The sequence below is a fragment of the Daldinia vernicosa genome (assembly GCF_022497035.1).
Source record: "Daldinia vernicosa strain CBS 139.73 unplaced genomic scaffold F5Y00scaffold_6, whole genome shotgun sequence".
Classification (NCBI taxonomy): domain Eukaryota; kingdom Fungi; phylum Ascomycota; class Sordariomycetes; order Xylariales; family Hypoxylaceae; genus Daldinia; species Daldinia vernicosa.
The window spans coordinates 467,144-481,938 of NW_025953922.1; the positions used below are offsets into that span (position 1 = coordinate 467,144).

The 14,795-nt window shown below is 47.5% G+C and overlaps 7 protein-coding genes across 7 annotated transcripts; 4 read left to right on the forward strand and 3 right to left on the reverse strand.

Moving 5' to 3' along the window:
- Window positions 1–165: 165 nt before the first annotated feature.
- Window positions 166–897, forward strand: F5Y00DRAFT_227029 (uncharacterized protein). The gene is made up of 4 exons (XM_048006419.1): window positions 166–261; window positions 402–486; window positions 554–614; window positions 669–897. Exons 1-4 carry the CDS (start codon window positions 257–259, stop codon window positions 728–730), a joined length of 213 nt encoding a protein of 70 aa, XP_047868497.1. The 5' UTR covers window positions 166–256; the 3' UTR covers window positions 731–897.
- F5Y00DRAFT_227030 (clathrin light chain) lies at window positions 898–2,134 on the reverse strand. Its single transcript, XM_048006420.1, has 3 exons — window positions 1,899–2,134; window positions 1,617–1,825; window positions 898–1,557 (listed from the first exon to the last, which is right to left on the reverse strand). Exons 1-3 carry the CDS (start codon window positions 1,939–1,941, stop codon window positions 1,108–1,110), a joined length of 702 nt encoding a protein of 233 aa, XP_047868498.1. The 5' UTR covers window positions 1,942–2,134; the 3' UTR covers window positions 898–1,107.
- A 280-nt stretch (window positions 2,135–2,414) lies between these two features.
- Window positions 2,415–4,485, forward strand: F5Y00DRAFT_227031 (DUF618-domain-containing protein). The gene is made up of 4 exons (XM_048006421.1): window positions 2,415–2,854; window positions 2,935–3,026; window positions 3,115–3,315; window positions 3,369–4,485. Exons 1-4 carry the CDS (start codon window positions 2,757–2,759, stop codon window positions 4,163–4,165), a joined length of 1,188 nt encoding a protein of 395 aa, XP_047868499.1. The 5' UTR covers window positions 2,415–2,756; the 3' UTR covers window positions 4,166–4,485.
- Window positions 4,486–4,922: 437 nt separating this feature from the next.
- Window positions 4,923–7,616, forward strand: F5Y00DRAFT_175922 (P-loop containing nucleoside triphosphate hydrolase protein). Its single transcript, XM_048004928.1, has one exon. It carries the CDS (start codon window positions 5,129–5,131, stop codon window positions 7,565–7,567), a length of 2,439 nt encoding a protein of 812 aa, XP_047868500.1. The 5' UTR covers window positions 4,923–5,128; the 3' UTR covers window positions 7,568–7,616.
- A 1,935-nt stretch (window positions 7,617–9,551) lies between these two features.
- F5Y00DRAFT_273150 (uncharacterized protein) lies at window positions 9,552–10,670 on the forward strand (the record flags this gene model as incomplete). The annotated part of the gene is made up of 4 exons (XM_048013121.1): window positions 9,552–9,679; window positions 9,742–9,856; window positions 9,912–9,993; window positions 10,114–10,670. 4 exons carry the CDS (start codon window positions 9,552–9,554, stop codon window positions 10,578–10,580), a joined length of 792 nt encoding a protein of 263 aa, XP_047868501.1. The 3' UTR covers window positions 10,581–10,670.
- On the reverse strand, window positions 10,671–12,140 carry F5Y00DRAFT_175930 (actin cortical patch SUR7/pH-response regulator pali). The gene is made up of 3 exons (XM_048004929.1): window positions 11,767–12,140; window positions 11,392–11,704; window positions 10,671–11,318 (listed from the first exon to the last, which is right to left on the reverse strand). Exons 1-3 carry the CDS (start codon window positions 11,911–11,913, stop codon window positions 10,762–10,764), a joined length of 1,017 nt encoding a protein of 338 aa, XP_047868502.1. The 5' UTR covers window positions 11,914–12,140; the 3' UTR covers window positions 10,671–10,761.
- A 680-nt stretch (window positions 12,141–12,820) lies between these two features.
- On the reverse strand, window positions 12,821–14,787 carry F5Y00DRAFT_175933 (uncharacterized protein). The gene is made up of 2 exons (XM_048004930.1): window positions 14,489–14,787; window positions 12,821–14,422 (listed from the first exon to the last, which is right to left on the reverse strand). The coding sequence occupies exons 1-2, from the start codon at window positions 14,580–14,582 to the stop codon at window positions 13,077–13,079; spliced, it is 1,440 nt and encodes a 479-aa protein (XP_047868503.1). The 5' UTR covers window positions 14,583–14,787; the 3' UTR covers window positions 12,821–13,076.
- Between the last annotated feature and the right edge of the window lie 8 nt (window positions 14,788–14,795).

Consider the following 14,795-nt stretch of genomic DNA (forward strand, 5'->3'; position numbering starts at 1 on the left):
GAATAAGCCAATGAAGAAATCGTAGTTGCGCCCATTGGACCGCAGTTAGGACAGGGGGGTTAGTGGGCTGGTGGGGTTTAGCTACAAGGCTTAGCCGAGGTTTTAACGCTTAGTCATATCAGAGCACTACCTAATCCGAGATCCAATCATTCGATGTTTGAATCGCTTCAATTCAAGCTTTCGACAACAGCTCTTTCTATTTCTACACTCTCGAATCCATAACTCTGCTTCCGAACGACCCTCGAACATCTACAAAATGGGGTACGTGTGCACCTTACAACCAAATATCCTTGCGACCGTTCATCTGAACATCAATGGCCTCATTCCGTCCATGCGCGGATTCAAATATCTTTACGATAGACCCAGTTAGCTTCGTTGACGTATACTAACCAGCCGTATAGTCTAATCAACGCCCCCAACAAGGTGCCCCAACACCAGAAATTCTACCAGCAAGCTTATAGAAATCACGTCCGACTCTGGTGGATTGTATGTGCCTAATTTGTCCATTTGCATTCCGTCGGAGGCAGTTATCGACTAACGGAATATACCGCAGAACCCGCGAAGCCCCTATCTACTTATTCCTTACCAGGTCCTGATGTGGAGCACTTTCGGAGGTTCGTTCATCATATTACAAATATCAGTACGGCGAATTCTAACAATAACTACAGCTTCTATGTATATGATGGGACGCAAGATTGCAGGCTACAACACGTGGTTCGGCAAGGACTAGACTGGAAAAGAGATTACGAATAGCATTGTAGATGAGAGAAGCGAGGACGACCACATATGTCCTATCAGGCTGGAGAATATACGGCTGTTCATACAATCCCTACGAGTTTCCTTCTAGTTTTGATGCCTTCATAAATCAACCCTCTTATATCCAGGAAGTCGCGGAATTGATGATAAAATTTGATGTGAATCAGTCCATTACGCCCAAGGCACAAGAAGCCTCTGAAATGCCTGCTATTTACTCGTACATGAATGTTTTCTCTAAGTACAGCCTACGTTGGTAGTAGTAATCCACCCTCGATTTGCTGTTAATAAACCAGCTAGCTGGTAACTTCTATTAGTTGGTCATCTTCGTGCATACTAGTGTTAAGGGCATGTCTAGTATCCTTCGGCTCCGGGGGCCTTCTCGTCCTTGCGCAGGCTCATCAGCAGTTCACGGAAGCGCTCCTTGCCCGAACCACTCGCACCACCCTTCTGGCCTTTACCGCTCACATCCACCAGCTTAGCAATGCGCTCCCAGCTCGTGCCGCCGGAAGTGGTATCGTCTCGGCTAGCTAGGAATTCCTCTGCCTCCTTTCGGGTCTGCGCGATCATCTTCTCTTTCTTGCTGTTGTAGTTCTCGTAGAAATCATCAATGTTCTGTTGAGCCTCCTTGATGGTCTCGGCCTTCTGGGCGGCGAACTGCTCGGCTCGTCGGGCGTTGGCGGCATCCCTCTTTTCGCGCCACTCCTTGATGACTTCAGGTTCCTCTTCTTCCCCGACATAAGCGTTAAAGCCAGAGTTGTAACTGACGGACGGGCCAGTGATAGTACCACCAGGTGCGACTTGCTGTTCATTGGTCATCATTAGGACAAAATCTTGCTACGGCTAACTCAGAAGTTACGAACCTCGTTGGAAGTGTTGATATCAGGGAATTGGCTCTCGAATTGGGCGCTTTCGGCACCGCCTCCTAGAAGATCGTCGGATGAGGGATCCGCAAGGGCCGCAGACTCGTTGCCCGTGGTAAACTGCGTGGCGTCATCGCCAAGGAGAGCGCGTTCTCGAGCGAGGAAATCGTCGGCTGATGGTGAACCGACATCTTGGATCTCGGTCTGGGCTAGCGAAGAGAAATTGGGAGTGAGCGCCTATTGCCAGATTAAAACAAAAAAGTAGGGGGTAGCTCTACTTACCACCAGAATCAAAGTCGTCTAGCGACGGGAATCTGTCTGCCATATTGACAACAGCAATGCGATTAGGTTTTTAAATACGATTGTAGGTGGTTTCTGGTTACCAGCAATGTACGTCGAGGTTGTTATGTAGAGATTCTTGGGAGAATTAACAATATGCAAGAACAAGTCTTAACACTCTTGCAAGGCTTAAGCTGTAGCCTCAAGTATGAATGTTTTGTATGAAGTACAGATTACAGTTGCATGCATGGATGGATCAGGACACAGTGTGTTCAAGGCGTTAGTCGCGGAATTATCGTGATGCGCACTGTCCACGTCTTATCGCTTCAGGTACTATCTACCTAAGTACGTACTAAATTACCTGACGTTGATGCCTTGGAAAAAAGGATGGCAACTTCCCATTGATATAATTGGTAAAAATAGCCCGTGTACAACGCTAATCACGTGCTCCAATCATCTGAGATCGACGGTATTATGTACGTTCCCGCTCATAGCTCCACTAACTTCCATTTTATGCATCTTACCTCTAACAACTACTTAAAGCTAGATATCACAAAACAAAACAAACAAGCAGAATCAAGCAGCTGTCTAAAGTGGTTCTTACCAGCCTTACCACCTTCTGTTTTGTGCTGGACTCGAGTTATTTTCTCTTATCTCATGATATTTCGCAAGTAGGCTAGACTACCTCTAAGCAATATCTGCGCGTCTTCAGCCCGCGTCAAGATGAAATCCTGGTAGCCAACTGTAGATTGATTCATCAAGTAAACTACATTCCAATTCACTCACGGAAGAGCCCAATTCAATCCAGCACAAATCCCTACTCCAAATCCTTACTCCAAATCCTCGATTCAACAAGTCGACATGGCCTACACGGACGATGCTGTGTTGGCCAAGCTCTCTGCCCTCTCCGAGGCGGCAGACAGCATTGTGTCCGTATCCCAGTGGATCATGTTTCATAGGTAGGCAAACTCGAGCACATGCCCATTAAGCAATCCGTGCTGCCTAGTAGATAATTACTGACTTGTTTGTCGGACATCAGACGCCATGCAGATCGAACAGTGCAACTGTGGCTTCAACGCCTTAGAGATTCTACAAGTCACAAGCGATTGAATCTCATCTATCTTGCCAATGGTAAGTGTTATCAACTCATATGGACCCCCCCAAGCTGCTGTGCTTGTACAAATTGCCCCTATTTCGTCAAAACCTAACACTTTTGTAGAGGTTGCACAACAGACGAAAGCTCGTCATAGAGATGATTTCGTTGTCGCATTCTCTCCTATTATTGCGGAAGCCGTCGCCACCGCTTATAAGGGTGCATCGGCCGATATACAGCAAAGGATCAAACGGGTCGTTGACGTCTGGAAAGAACGCGCTGTCTTTGAGACGCCAATATTAGAAGCGATAGAAGCTCGCGTCCAGGGTAAACCTCCGTTTCCTAATGTCATATACAAGTATCATACTAATTATATGAAGAAATCAATGAGGCCCGCGGTACCGCTAAGGCCGGGCTGGGTGGCTCAATATTTGGGTCCGCCTCCGCCTCCATTCCAACGGAACTAGCCCCCCTGACAACTCCTCAGCAAAATGTGACGAAGCTACTTTTAAGTACAAAGTCCACCGTTAACACAGCCAATCAAGAATATGACAAATTATTGGGCCCTGGAAGCACTGCACCTTCTGCCCCTGTGTATGCTGCCCGTCTAAGCGGATTGCTTAAGACACTAGCCCAGGCGGAAGGAGCAGTAGACCAATGTGTGAAGGCTCGCCGGGAGCTTGTTGCAGCTCTGCAGAAGGTTCTAGACAGCAACAGAAATGCACTAATATCCGAGGAAGATCAGCTGGAAACTTTCGTAAGACGAAGAATGGAGGTGGAAGATAAGAAGACTGAGGTCGAGAGAGCAATTATGGCGGGACTTCCAGATGACGAGCCTTACTTCAGCAATGGCCAAAATGATCATCCCGATCCAGAGCCTGATAGACCAGAGATTGAGGAACTCACACCACCACCTATGGAACCGGACTTTCCGGGAAACACCGACATGACGGACAATACAGGTAGTACCCAAGAAACCACCGGCCAACCGCCCACCGTGGAGGATACCGACACTCACGCTAATCTTAGCGTCCAGTATAAGTCGGTGCCAACTACGATGAACGGGTCTAAGAAACGCAAGCTCGATGATGGCAATGATTTTCCCGACTTAGGAGAAGATGATGGCATCGACTCGGACGTGGCCGAAATGCTTCGTAGGGACAGCAGCGGTTCGTAATCTTGGCGGGCATGGCTCGAACTAACTTTGCGCATGTCCCCCAAATGATATCCTGAAGATATTGAGTAGAGGGTGGAGACGAATCGATGTATATTAATGTGAATTTTGCATTTCAGGGTGGCTCTTTTTGATTTCTAATACCAAAATTATATGAGCTTGCTAGGTATTCTTGTTCACCAAGGATATACCGTCCTTTTTCTACTTAGGGTATAGGCGTATGGCTACAACCTATGCAGAATAATTATAGACCTTATTTAACTACCTAGGTACTCATAAAGCAGGCACTGTTACAGTGTCGGTGGATAGACTCCTGGCAATGCATGTTATGTTTCAAGAAGCTAGCTTGCTTGCTCTTCCTCATAGAAGAGTAGAATCCAGATTGTTTATCAGAAGTCTACCCGGAGCTTTTTCAACCTTAGTATGATATCAGTGTAGTTATTCCTAGAAGTGACCGCAGAATAAGGCGCAGAATATACTATTCACGCCATTCAGAAACAAAGCTAAATACCCAGGTATCTTCTCACCACGTACATCCCAAGAGATCACTTCGACATACAAACTACATTTGACAAGCATCGCGAATCACACTGGCCTACCTTCTATGTACTTAGGTACCTAAGTATCCAAGTATTTACGTAGTAACTCTGCACTAGACTCTACAAGGAATTGAAGATAATATACCGGAGTTATGCCGATTAACTCTATACGCAAGTACTTGGATGATGCATAAGCAATTCGAAGCTTCAGCGGTTTTAGTGAATTACTCGGTACGGATGACGGCATTGTTCCCAACTTTTTTTTTTTTCCTTTCTTTTTTACCACCGAGGTTGCCAACGAAACTTGCACAGTTGAAAATAAAAGACAGTGAAGCTCGAGTCAGCTTCGCTTCGATGGTGCGAACCCTGCGCAAGGGAACACACCTGCATCGATCCATGACGACCCGGCGAGAATAAAGCGCACAAGATGCCTTCGGGAGCATTGGGCCGCGCTGTAGTGGGAAGCCTCCCGCAACGCGGTGTCGGCGTCGCAAAGAGCTTCTCTCACCAATCTGCCCTCTTACCATGTCATGTACTCTGCGCCCTTCCTAGACGACCAATTGCTCCGGAACTTCCGTCACAGCCGCTCTTCCAGACCTCTCCTTCAGTTTTCAAGACGAACTATCACTCATCTCGCCTCATCCGATCGCAAACGCCGCCAGCCTTTTCTCCGAGGCTCGGCGTTACTTCTACGTCACGAATACAAGTATCGAACTCGCCATGGAAATCGCCAGTTGGTGTGCTGAGACAGATATCTACGAATCAACCGTCTAACCGAGAGAATAATCTTAATGTGACCATACCGAATAACGAAAAGAGGGACATCAGCATCGTTGCTTCAAAGGCGGCTAAGACTGTGGAAGACGTTGCGCAATCCTACGAGGGTTTCGGCAAAAGTGAAAAAGCTACGAAGGCGGCTCAGGTCAACTTACGCGCTCGTCTTTCCCACGATGGAAAAGATGGCAAGAAAAGCTCGGCCTCGTTCGACGAGATCTGGCGCCTCATCAAGATCGCGAAGCCAGAGGCAAAGAATCTTACTATTGCCGTGGTGTTGCTACTTCTCTCTTCGGCCCTCTTCGTATCGCTCCCCCTAGTTGTCGGCAAAGTCATGAATGTTGCTACTGCGAAAGCTCCTGCAGAAACAGAAATGTTCGGCCTATCACTCTACCAGTTCTTCGCTGTTTTCGGCTTGGCTCTTACCCTCGGCGCGTGCGCTAATTTTGGACGTATTGTCCTGCTGCGAATCGTCGGCGAGAGAGTCGTCACACGCCTACGATCGCAGCTCTTCAGGAGGACGTATAGCCAGGATGCCGAATTTTTCGATGCGAACAGGGTCGGTGATCTGATTTCTCGGCTCGGCACGGACACTATTATAGTGGGCAAGAGTATTACGCAAAATGTATCAGACGGATTAAGATCGATGGTGAACAGCGTTGCGGGACTCGCATTGATGGCCTGGATCAGCCCCAGTCTCACTGCTATTATCTTGCTCGCTGCCCCTTTCATCGGTAGCGCCTCTTTCGTGTACTCTCGCATCATCCGGAGGATAAGCCGTAAGATGCAGCAGAACCTAGGGACTCTTACTAAGATCGCGGAAGAACGCTTGGGAAATGTCAGGACCAGTCAGGCTTTTGTCGGTGAGGCCCAGGAGGTCCGTCGGTATAACAATCAGGTCAGGAAGGTCTTTGATCTCGGGAAGAAGCAGTCTATATACGATGCGTCGTACTTTTCTGGGACATCCTGGATGGGTAACATGACGATAATTGCTTTGCTCTGGTTCGGTGGAAATCTCGTGAGAGACGGTATAATGACAGCTGGAGATCTCACTACTTTTGTCATGTACACGTTCTGGGCCGGTGGCGGGTTATTCGGCGTGGCCAACTTTTACTCAGAACTAATGAAAGGAGTCGGCGCTGCTACGCGTATCTTCGAACTTCAAGATCGGGACCCAGCTATCTCCTCGACCAAGGGGTTCAAAATCACATCAGCACAAGGACCCATCAAATTCGAGAATGTCTCTTTCGCCTACCCTACACGTCCTGCTGTGATGATCTTCAACAACCTGAATTTCGAGATCCCATCGGGCACTAATGTGTGCATAGTTGGCCCTTCAGGCGGAGGAAAATCGACCGTGTCGTCTTTATTACTGAGGTTCTACAACCCTACCTCTGGCACCATCAAGATCAACGACATGGACATTACTAAGATGAACGCGAAGTCGCTACGACGTCGCATCGGCATGGTATCCCAGGAACCAGTACTGTTTTCGGGCACGGTAGCTGAAAATATCGCCTATGGAAAACCAGACGCTACGAGGTCAGAGATAATAACGGCCGCGCAAAAGGCTAACTGTGGATTTATTGCCGATTTTCCCCAGGGTCTCGAGACGCAAGTCGGCCCCAGGGGCGCACAACTCTCGGGCGGGCAGAAACAGCGTATCGCTATCGCACGAGCACTCATTAAAGACCCTGACATTCTCATCCTAGACGAGGCTACTTCAGCTCTAGACGCGGAATCCGAAACAGCAGTCAACCTAGCTCTAGCGGGACTACTCAAAGGCCGCAGGAGGACAACTATTTCGATCGCACACCGGCTCTCTACGATCAAGCGCTCAGAGAAGATTATCGTGTTATCTAACCAGGGCACGGTCGCCGAAGTGGGATCCTACGAGGAACTCAGCGCAAACCCGCACAGTGAATTCACCCGGCTAATGGAGTGGCAGATGAGCGGAGGTGAGATCCCAACCAGAGCACAAGGCCCCGCACTCTCGGAATCCGAGATAATCGAGGAAGACCTCGAGGAGGATAAAGATGAGGAGCTTGGCGAAGAGGAAGAGGAAGAAAGAAAACAGAAATCGGAGAAGTAATAGTCACGCATCTCATAAAACATAGCACGCATTTTTTTTGCATGAAAAACGGAACAGCGGTGGAGGTCTATTGCCATTTTTTCTGGTTTCCTGCGTATTCATGGGGGGCTCTTACAATAAAAAGTTGGGCTCTTAGAGAGGGAAGGGGTCACCAGGTATAAGAAGACATACACAGGCACTGGAGGGGTTCTTGGGTGATGATGAATGGACAACTTGTATGTATATGTACGTGTAGAGTAATGCGTCCGGAACTCCACTCGATTTAGGTGAATATACCACGACGAGGCATAAGCTAGACTTGGGATAGAGTCAGCGAACCCCTTGGATAGAAAGAAGGGAGAGGGTTGATGACTCATGGGGTTGGGCTTGTAGAGTGATACATCTACGGTATGATGAGTCAAGGGGTAAAATATACTTTTTACTTCTGTGGCGATGCTGTGATGGCGCGTACCTAATGCATGGAGATGTAGCGTTGTTATTACCGCCATTGAATCGGTCTTTTCGAGGACTTTAGTATGTGTATATATTATACCTGTTTATCATAGCGAGCTAAGTTATGATTATTTCCATTTTCTCTAGCTAGAGGGATTCTGCATGGAATAATTGCTAGCGATATTCCTGAGCAACAATAACATCCGTGCACAGGCTTGGTTTACAGGGAATTAAAGTATAGTATGCATTGATATTCATTTTACCTTGGGCAACGGATATACTATGTAGCTAGAGTCATGATATGATGGTTGGAGGATGACGTACGTCTTTTGATATTTACTACCGTTGCCTAGGTATATAGTTAGCATACGAGTAATTTAGCCTCGGTGACGTGCTCTTCTGATTACTAGATCGGATTAAACTACAAATGCCTAATTTAGCGACATAGAACGTTTCAGAGGTTCCTACTTGTGATATCTTGGTTTGTACTCCTAATTTGAGGTCTATTAAGAACGTTCTGCCACCCCCTTTTACACACTGACCAACACCGCCACACCTTCCACCTCATAAGACAGACAAACAAACGTGAGATACCGACTTGAGGGTACCTTCAATGATGGAATTGAAATATATGTTGGTATTATTATAGCAATATCGGTTTGATCACTAAAATTCGAGAAATTATCATGGCGGTGCGTAGCTCAGGGGTAACACGTAAGCCACCAGAGAGGTATCTCGGATTAAGTTTAACTACGTGACCGTGAGACGTATAGTCTGCCTCACATCTGCATGTAGATCTGTTAAGACTAAGCTGTATTAATAATCATCAATATCATTACTATAGGAACGGTGTTTTAGTCCATGTGTATAGGCACTAAGCATCACGCTTAGGGAACGTTATTAAAACATATAAAGTTCGTTGGCGGAATTAAAGGGCGTTGCTCAGCCCTCCCAATGAGTAAATATAAACAAGAAAAGGACCGAATAGAAATATACTTAAGCAACGAGTCCGTGAAACCTTGGCACGAGAGAATATTAAAGAATTTTTTTCAAGGGCCCTGTTTACACATGCTCATATGCCAAACTTTGTTAGCCATGACCTCCTATTTCTTAGCAATTTCCTCGCTATGGGCGTTGCGACTGTCCGAGCTACGGGGACGATTCGGTCGTCTGAAAATTTCGTAACCAGATACTACCTCAAGTAGACAAATATTATAACTCTAATACCTATACTAACAGTTACTAACAGTGAGTTAGACTTCGATGGGAGTCATACCGTTTCAACCTCTCTCTGATGGTCCTAAAACTACCCTATAAGTAGCCCGATTCACCCAGTCCTTGTCCACTCCGTTCTCTTTCATCTTTCATTATCACAACGTCTTGGAACAACTGCGAATCAACAAGCTTGAGACTACACCATTTCGAGACTCCTATTTCAAGAATCTACTACTCCAAGGCCTTACTGCTTCAGAATTAGCAATACTCGATTATCTCACCAAGATTATTAATTAATATTCAACAACCAACATCTCATCAAAGCTTACAACTCAACATGTCGAACGAATCTGTAACAAGCTTTTTCAACCGCTACCACCGTCACCCATCTCGAATAATAGAGGAACGGATGGTTACCCCGGCTTTCGATCTGGATTATATACCCGCGCCAACGTACGAAAATAAGTAAGTATCCGATTCCGAAAGAGACAAGGGAAACTACTCTTCTAACAGATAAATGTTCCTAGACCTACGGATATAAGGATTTTGCTGCCCGAATCTAAGAAAGAATGGCGGGTCCATAGCGATGTGATTACTGGCGAAAGCAACTTCTTTAGAATGGCACTAGCCGGCCCATTCTTGGTGAGTGTCACCTACCTATCTTCGTTCTGTCGATGGCAATGCTAACTAGAAGTAGGAGAGCAGGACCAAGGAAATCAAGCTCTACGAAATTGACGACAAAATCATGGAATTCGTCGTGAAATACATGTACAAAGGCTGTAAGTATCTCACCATCTATCATCTCACTACTAAGGTACCGCTCAAGGTATATAAAATTGAAAGATTATATAAAAATGAAAGATATCTACTAGTAACTAACTAGGTATATTTCCACACAGGGTCCTCCGCAGCCACGTCAGCCTTCGGACTAGAAGACGGCGCCGCGGTACCGCCGAGCGAAATCGCCGAGATCCTCATCGCCGCCGATTTCCTCGACGTGCCCCGGCTCTGCTACGCGGCGTACCACATGATGCTGCGCGGGATGGTCAGCGTCGTGGTGCTGGCCAAGACGGAGTCGCCGTACTCGCACGTCTCGCACCGCGCGAGACAACCTTTCCTCCGCGCGGCGGGGGTCCTGGAGAAGAGCAAGACGGATGTCGGCATCGACTTGGCGGGAGGAATACGCATGTTGATGGAGAAGCTGCGGAAGGCGTGGGACTTGGACAGCGCTGTCAAGGCGTTCGTGGATGCCTTTCCGACCGACCACTCACTCGTCAACTTGGAGCTTCTGTGGGAGAGCCACGGGGTTGTGGGTAGTGATGGTGGAGGAGGTGTCAAGGCTATATGGATTATATGGGTGGATTGATTCAATAAAATATTCAGTGATGGTGGTATCTAACAAGTCTTTAAGTAAATCTATGCGCCGTGACTGTCATCTAATCATTATGTTTTCTCAAAGGCTAAGCTCATAACGTCGTCCTAGTCAGTCACTCCTTAACGACACTCGTGCTCATTAAAATCATCCTCTCATATCCCACCTCCCTAGCCTAGTGCCTCCGCCGAAAGATGCCCAACAAGCCACGGTTGCTATCCGTGCTCGTTCGAGGACTCTTTTCCCTATACGCCGTCGGCCCAAATTGCCTGCGCGGCATACAGCACGAGACGGTCCAGAATGCTAACGTCACGAACATGACTGCGAACGCCACCCAGGAAATAATCATAAACTGGGTGCCCTCGACGGCGGAGATGCCGTACTCGGCGCCCTGGTCGTTGATCTCGGACGCTCCTCTCTTCGAGATGGCCGTCGCGATCGCGGCGCCAGCCGCAAGCGACAAGGCGGCTAGTGCGGCAAGCACCATGTTGACGAGGATAGCTCCTCTCCCGATGACTTCGCGTCTTAGCGTCAGGGTGATGATGCACGACAGGAAAGATAGGCCGGAGAAGCCGGCCCCGAGAACGAAGAGGATGAATGTTGCTAGCAGGAACTTGTTGACGTAGTCGATGGTCTGTTGGATCGAGTCTGGGATCGGGATATTGGCTGCGTTGATGTTTAGGGGGCCGGCGCTGATCTCCTTCTGGAGGATGTCGGTGAGATTGAATTGAACTAGTTAGAAGCAAGGCGTTAGCTATATATCAGCCTTATTTAGTTGATAAAAGAGGATGGTGATGATCCTTACCTCCTGCGGACTGTGCTGTGCAGTTGGTCGTATTGTACCAAGCACCCGGCGAAGTGGCATTCGGCGCAAAGTTGCCCTCGCAAGCAGTCGTGACGTGTATGCTATACCACTGAGAAATACCTAGTTCGCGGGAAAGTTGGTCGGCGATATCATTTGCGATACCGTTCAACTCGTCTGCGATCTGGCCTTCGATGTCGTCGAGTCCATCTTGTATGTCATCCCAACCAAACCCATCGCCGTTGGTGGCCGTGGGTTGGGAACCGGAAGAGCTTGCAGTTGGTACGAGATCGTGACCAAAAGTGGACATGTTAATCTAGAAATGCGGTTAGCTTGAGGTTTTTTATGAATTATGGCTTATGGGTGTTGGGCACATACGGCAATGATGTGATATTGTTCCATCGATTGCTGCTGCGATCCGGAGCCAGCAAAGAGCGCTATCATTGCCAGTACGAATCCCACCAGCGACAAGATGGTTGGGATAGCCACCATTAGTGGTCTAGTATAACCGCGTTTTACAGCCATATTTCCGTAGGTTAGTTGATTGATGTTGGGGTGATTCTGATCAGTTGGTCCTCTGACAATTAGATATAGCCTCAGATAGGGGTTTGTGTTAATTGATTTAACAAATAAAAAATGAAAAGTCTCAGCTGGCGAGACTCAATATGAATTTAAATAATTAGAAGAATAGAAGAATTAAAGCGAAGAACAAAGATGATGAAGCAAACTATTACATTGTCGAATACAATGGGTAATTTATGAATGTCGTATGTGCTACTTAATATGGCCATCGGATAACAGCCTTGTGATATACATACAGCACATGTATAACATGCATCATCTACCCAAAAGAAATAACTCCGAAAGATCACCATTTATTCGTCCGAATTCCACTTGTAAATTGAATGGCCAGGGGCTTCTTTGGTCTACTCTGGTAATAGACATCTACTCGGCATACGTATACGATACGTAGGTATGTATGTACAATTATACCTTGTCTGGTCTACTTCGAGACGAGGGAAAACTCATCATGTACTCTATCGTTCGTTCTATTGTAAGTACCAGCGATCAAAAAACATGCCATGCATGTGTTAGTATTCATAGGCCGCATCTGAGTGGGCAGCAAGTTGCGTCACGGAGTAGTTTTGCCTCCTTTAGTCCATGTCGGTCGCTATGATTGGCTGTTCACTAGCGTTGCGTCATAAGGGAACTGACCCCCCTGTAAAACCTGTTCGACACCTTGTATTATAGCCAGTCAACCCCGGCAGCCCGGTTGGTGATTCGTTTGTTACAGGTAGGCAACTAGGCAGCTAGGTTAGGGACTAAATAGCCCCAGCCACCGCAGAGTGTTCTTGTGAGAATAATCCGTGGCCATACGGTAATATTTCTTGGCGGCCTTTTGAAACGGCGTCACAAGGAGGAAGCGTTTAACAGAAATCTCGAAATAGCCAGAGTTACACAGTAGATCAGTAGGTAGATATGTTATAAAGTAATTCAGTTGTGAGAAAGCTATCGTGGGATGCCTTTATTCTAATTGTTGAGAGGTGTCGAATAGCTTGGCTTTGCGTCTTTATTATTTGCTGGTAATCGTCTTGGTGTATTTCAAAATTCAAGGCTTTTAATTGTATCCTAAAGTTAAGTTATTGGTCCTCTCGGCTATGACATGCCTTTCCGTATCTATAGCCACATCATAACGACACCCCGCGTCGTTGGCTCTCTGCAACCGCCTTCTCACTGTCTGTAAGGGCATCTTTTTCCACGGTGATCCAACGACCCCTCCCTGACCGCTGTGTTCTGATATGCTTTTCTACTGCTGTCGCAGACTCAATCCAATCCGCAAACCGGAGGATTTGACCGCTTGATGAATCGTCCGAAAGGGCATACCCGGAACAAAGTCTCAGGGTTGTGATTTTCCCCCAGTCACCCACCCAGTCAATAAAATCGACTGTGAAGTCTCCATCTGACTCTACTCTCAATGCTGGGAACCAATCCCCACATCCGGTCAAATCGAGGTATTCTAAACTATATAGAGACTTGCTTAGACGCTTCAATACCAGTATCGCTTCCGACCAGTCGCCGTCTAAATTATGACTATATGGCCCGGTGCCACCATATTGGACGCTTCTTCCAGTTAACGGTGACGCCATCTTCGCAAATTTTGCATTTGGCGTCAAAGATGGTTCCGGCCAGCCAGACAGATCGAGGTGCGTAAGTGTTTGTAACTTGCTAGCTAATGAAAGTAGCTGCTTCCACGAAGCGGCGGGCGCATTTCCGGGCTCGACTGCGAGGGATAGCTGTGTTAAGTTCGGTAAGAGCTTAACCGGCCCGGAAACGGGTTCTGGAGCTTCCCACGATTCCTGAAGATCAAGCTCGACTGTGACTGGAGGATAGAGCAACTCGCCTAACTCTTTCAATGACATCGACTTCCCCACCGAGCCGCTTAGGTCCAAACAAAACATGTCCCCGTTTAGTTTATCCAAATCGGGCTTTTCTACCTCGTATTGTGCGAGCTTCTCATCTGCAGGGCCAGTAAGGATCAGTCGCAGGTCGCTGATAGACAGTCCTGGTTCATGAAGCTCCGAGATACAACTAATCAAGGTTGTCCGTAATTGACTAGGTAGCGTATATAGATAAAACTGATTCCAATGCCGCTGCTGCTCCCAATCTAGGGCCATCCGTCGTACTAGCCGATCCACGAAACTGCCATTGGCGGGAGTATAGATGCCCGGTAAGGGCCAGTGCTGAATATGCCCTCCAAGGTCTCTTCCGAGGTCGGCGGGGGCATGTCGCGACTGCGCTAACGATACCCAGCTACGCGGTGGCGGTGGGCCTGGGGGTGCCCGTCGACCATGCGCGTGGAGACGTTGAGGCCGTCGGGGTGCTGGAGCGGGTGTCTCGGGAATCTGGAGGATTTGGCGGATCGAAGGCGGAACGGTAGGAGTCGCTACGGGGAAATCACTCGAAGCGCCATTTTGTTTTATGCTAGTCCGTCGCAAGTCGGCTAGAAGTTGGTTGACGGAACGTCCATGCTGATCTGCGCGGTGATTGTTAGTCACGATGCGTACGCTCGGAGTTTGCGGGAGTTAAGAGATTGACTTACTAGAGGTGGCCCTCGACGAGGAGGACAGCGCAAGTGATGGCGGAGCTACTGAAGGAGGTTTCGAGTATTTATTATTATGTCTTTTCTTAGGCATAACAGTTGAGGATGGGATAAACCTATCTCGACTGTTTGCGAAAAGAAGAAGTCGCAGAAATTAAGAAGAGCGTTAGCAAATTAAGTAAAATCGACCCAACGGTGCAAGAATTGGAGATGACTTGATTGACTCATCAGAGATTATGTAATCACCCTGCCCTTCCTTCCAGAAACCTACATGTAGGTACAGATCCATTCTATCATACCTGCCTCG

What these genes read in the sequence shown, in the direction of transcription:
- F5Y00DRAFT_227029 (XM_048006419.1), top strand. An exon ending in ACGTCCGACTCTGGTGGATT is followed by an intron (nt 487 to 553) that starts GTATGTGCCTAA and finishes AATATACCGCAG; the next exon opens with AACCCGCGAAGCCCCTATCT. An exon ending in GATGTGGAGCACTTTCGGAG is followed by an intron (nt 615 to 668) that starts GTTCGTTCATCA and finishes CAATAACTACAG; the next exon opens with CTTCTATGTATATGATGGGA.
- F5Y00DRAFT_227030 (XM_048006420.1), bottom strand. Translation starts at nt 1,941, where the DNA reads ATGGCAGACAGATTCCCGTCGCTAGACGACTTTGATTCTGGTG. An exon ending in AGACGACTTTGATTCTGGTG is followed by an intron (nt 1,826 to 1,898) that starts GTAAGTAGAGCT and finishes TCTCTTCGCTAG; the next exon opens with CCCAGACCGAGATCCAAGAT. An exon ending in ATATCAACACTTCCAACGAG is followed by an intron (nt 1,558 to 1,616) that starts GTTCGTAACTTC and finishes ACCAATGAACAG; the next exon opens with CAAGTCGCACCTGGTGGTAC.
- F5Y00DRAFT_227031 (XM_048006421.1), top strand. Translation starts at nt 2,757, where the DNA reads ATGGCCTACACGGACGATGCTGTGTTGGCCAAGCTCTCTGCCCTCTCC. An exon ending in CAGTGGATCATGTTTCATAG is followed by an intron (nt 2,855 to 2,934) that starts GTAGGCAAACTC and finishes GTCGGACATCAG; the next exon opens with ACGCCATGCAGATCGAACAG. An exon ending in GATAGAAGCTCGCGTCCAGG is followed by an intron (nt 3,316 to 3,368) that starts GTAAACCTCCGT and finishes AATTATATGAAG; the next exon opens with AAATCAATGAGGCCCGCGGT.
- F5Y00DRAFT_175922 (XM_048004928.1), top strand. Translation starts at nt 5,129, where the DNA reads ATGCCTTCGGGAGCATTGGGCCGCGCTGTAGTGGGAAGCCTCCCGCAA.
- F5Y00DRAFT_175930 (XM_048004929.1), bottom strand. Translation starts at nt 11,913, where the DNA reads ATGGCTGTAAAACGCGGTTATACTAGACCACTAATGGTGGCTATCCCA. An exon ending in AACAATATCACATCATTGCC is followed by an intron (nt 11,705 to 11,766) that starts GTATGTGCCCAA and finishes CCGCATTTCTAG; the next exon opens with ATTAACATGTCCACTTTTGG. An exon ending in CACAGCACAGTCCGCAGGAG is followed by an intron (nt 11,319 to 11,391) that starts GTAAGGATCATC and finishes GCTTCTAACTAG; the next exon opens with TTCAATTCAATCTCACCGAC.
- F5Y00DRAFT_175933 (XM_048004930.1), bottom strand. Translation starts at nt 14,582, where the DNA reads ATGCCTAAGAAAAGACATAATAATAAATACTCGAAACCTCCTTCAGTA. An exon ending in CTCGTCGAGGGCCACCTCTA is followed by an intron (nt 14,423 to 14,488) that starts GTAAGTCAATCT and finishes ATCACCGCGCAG; the next exon opens with ATCAGCATGGACGTTCCGTC.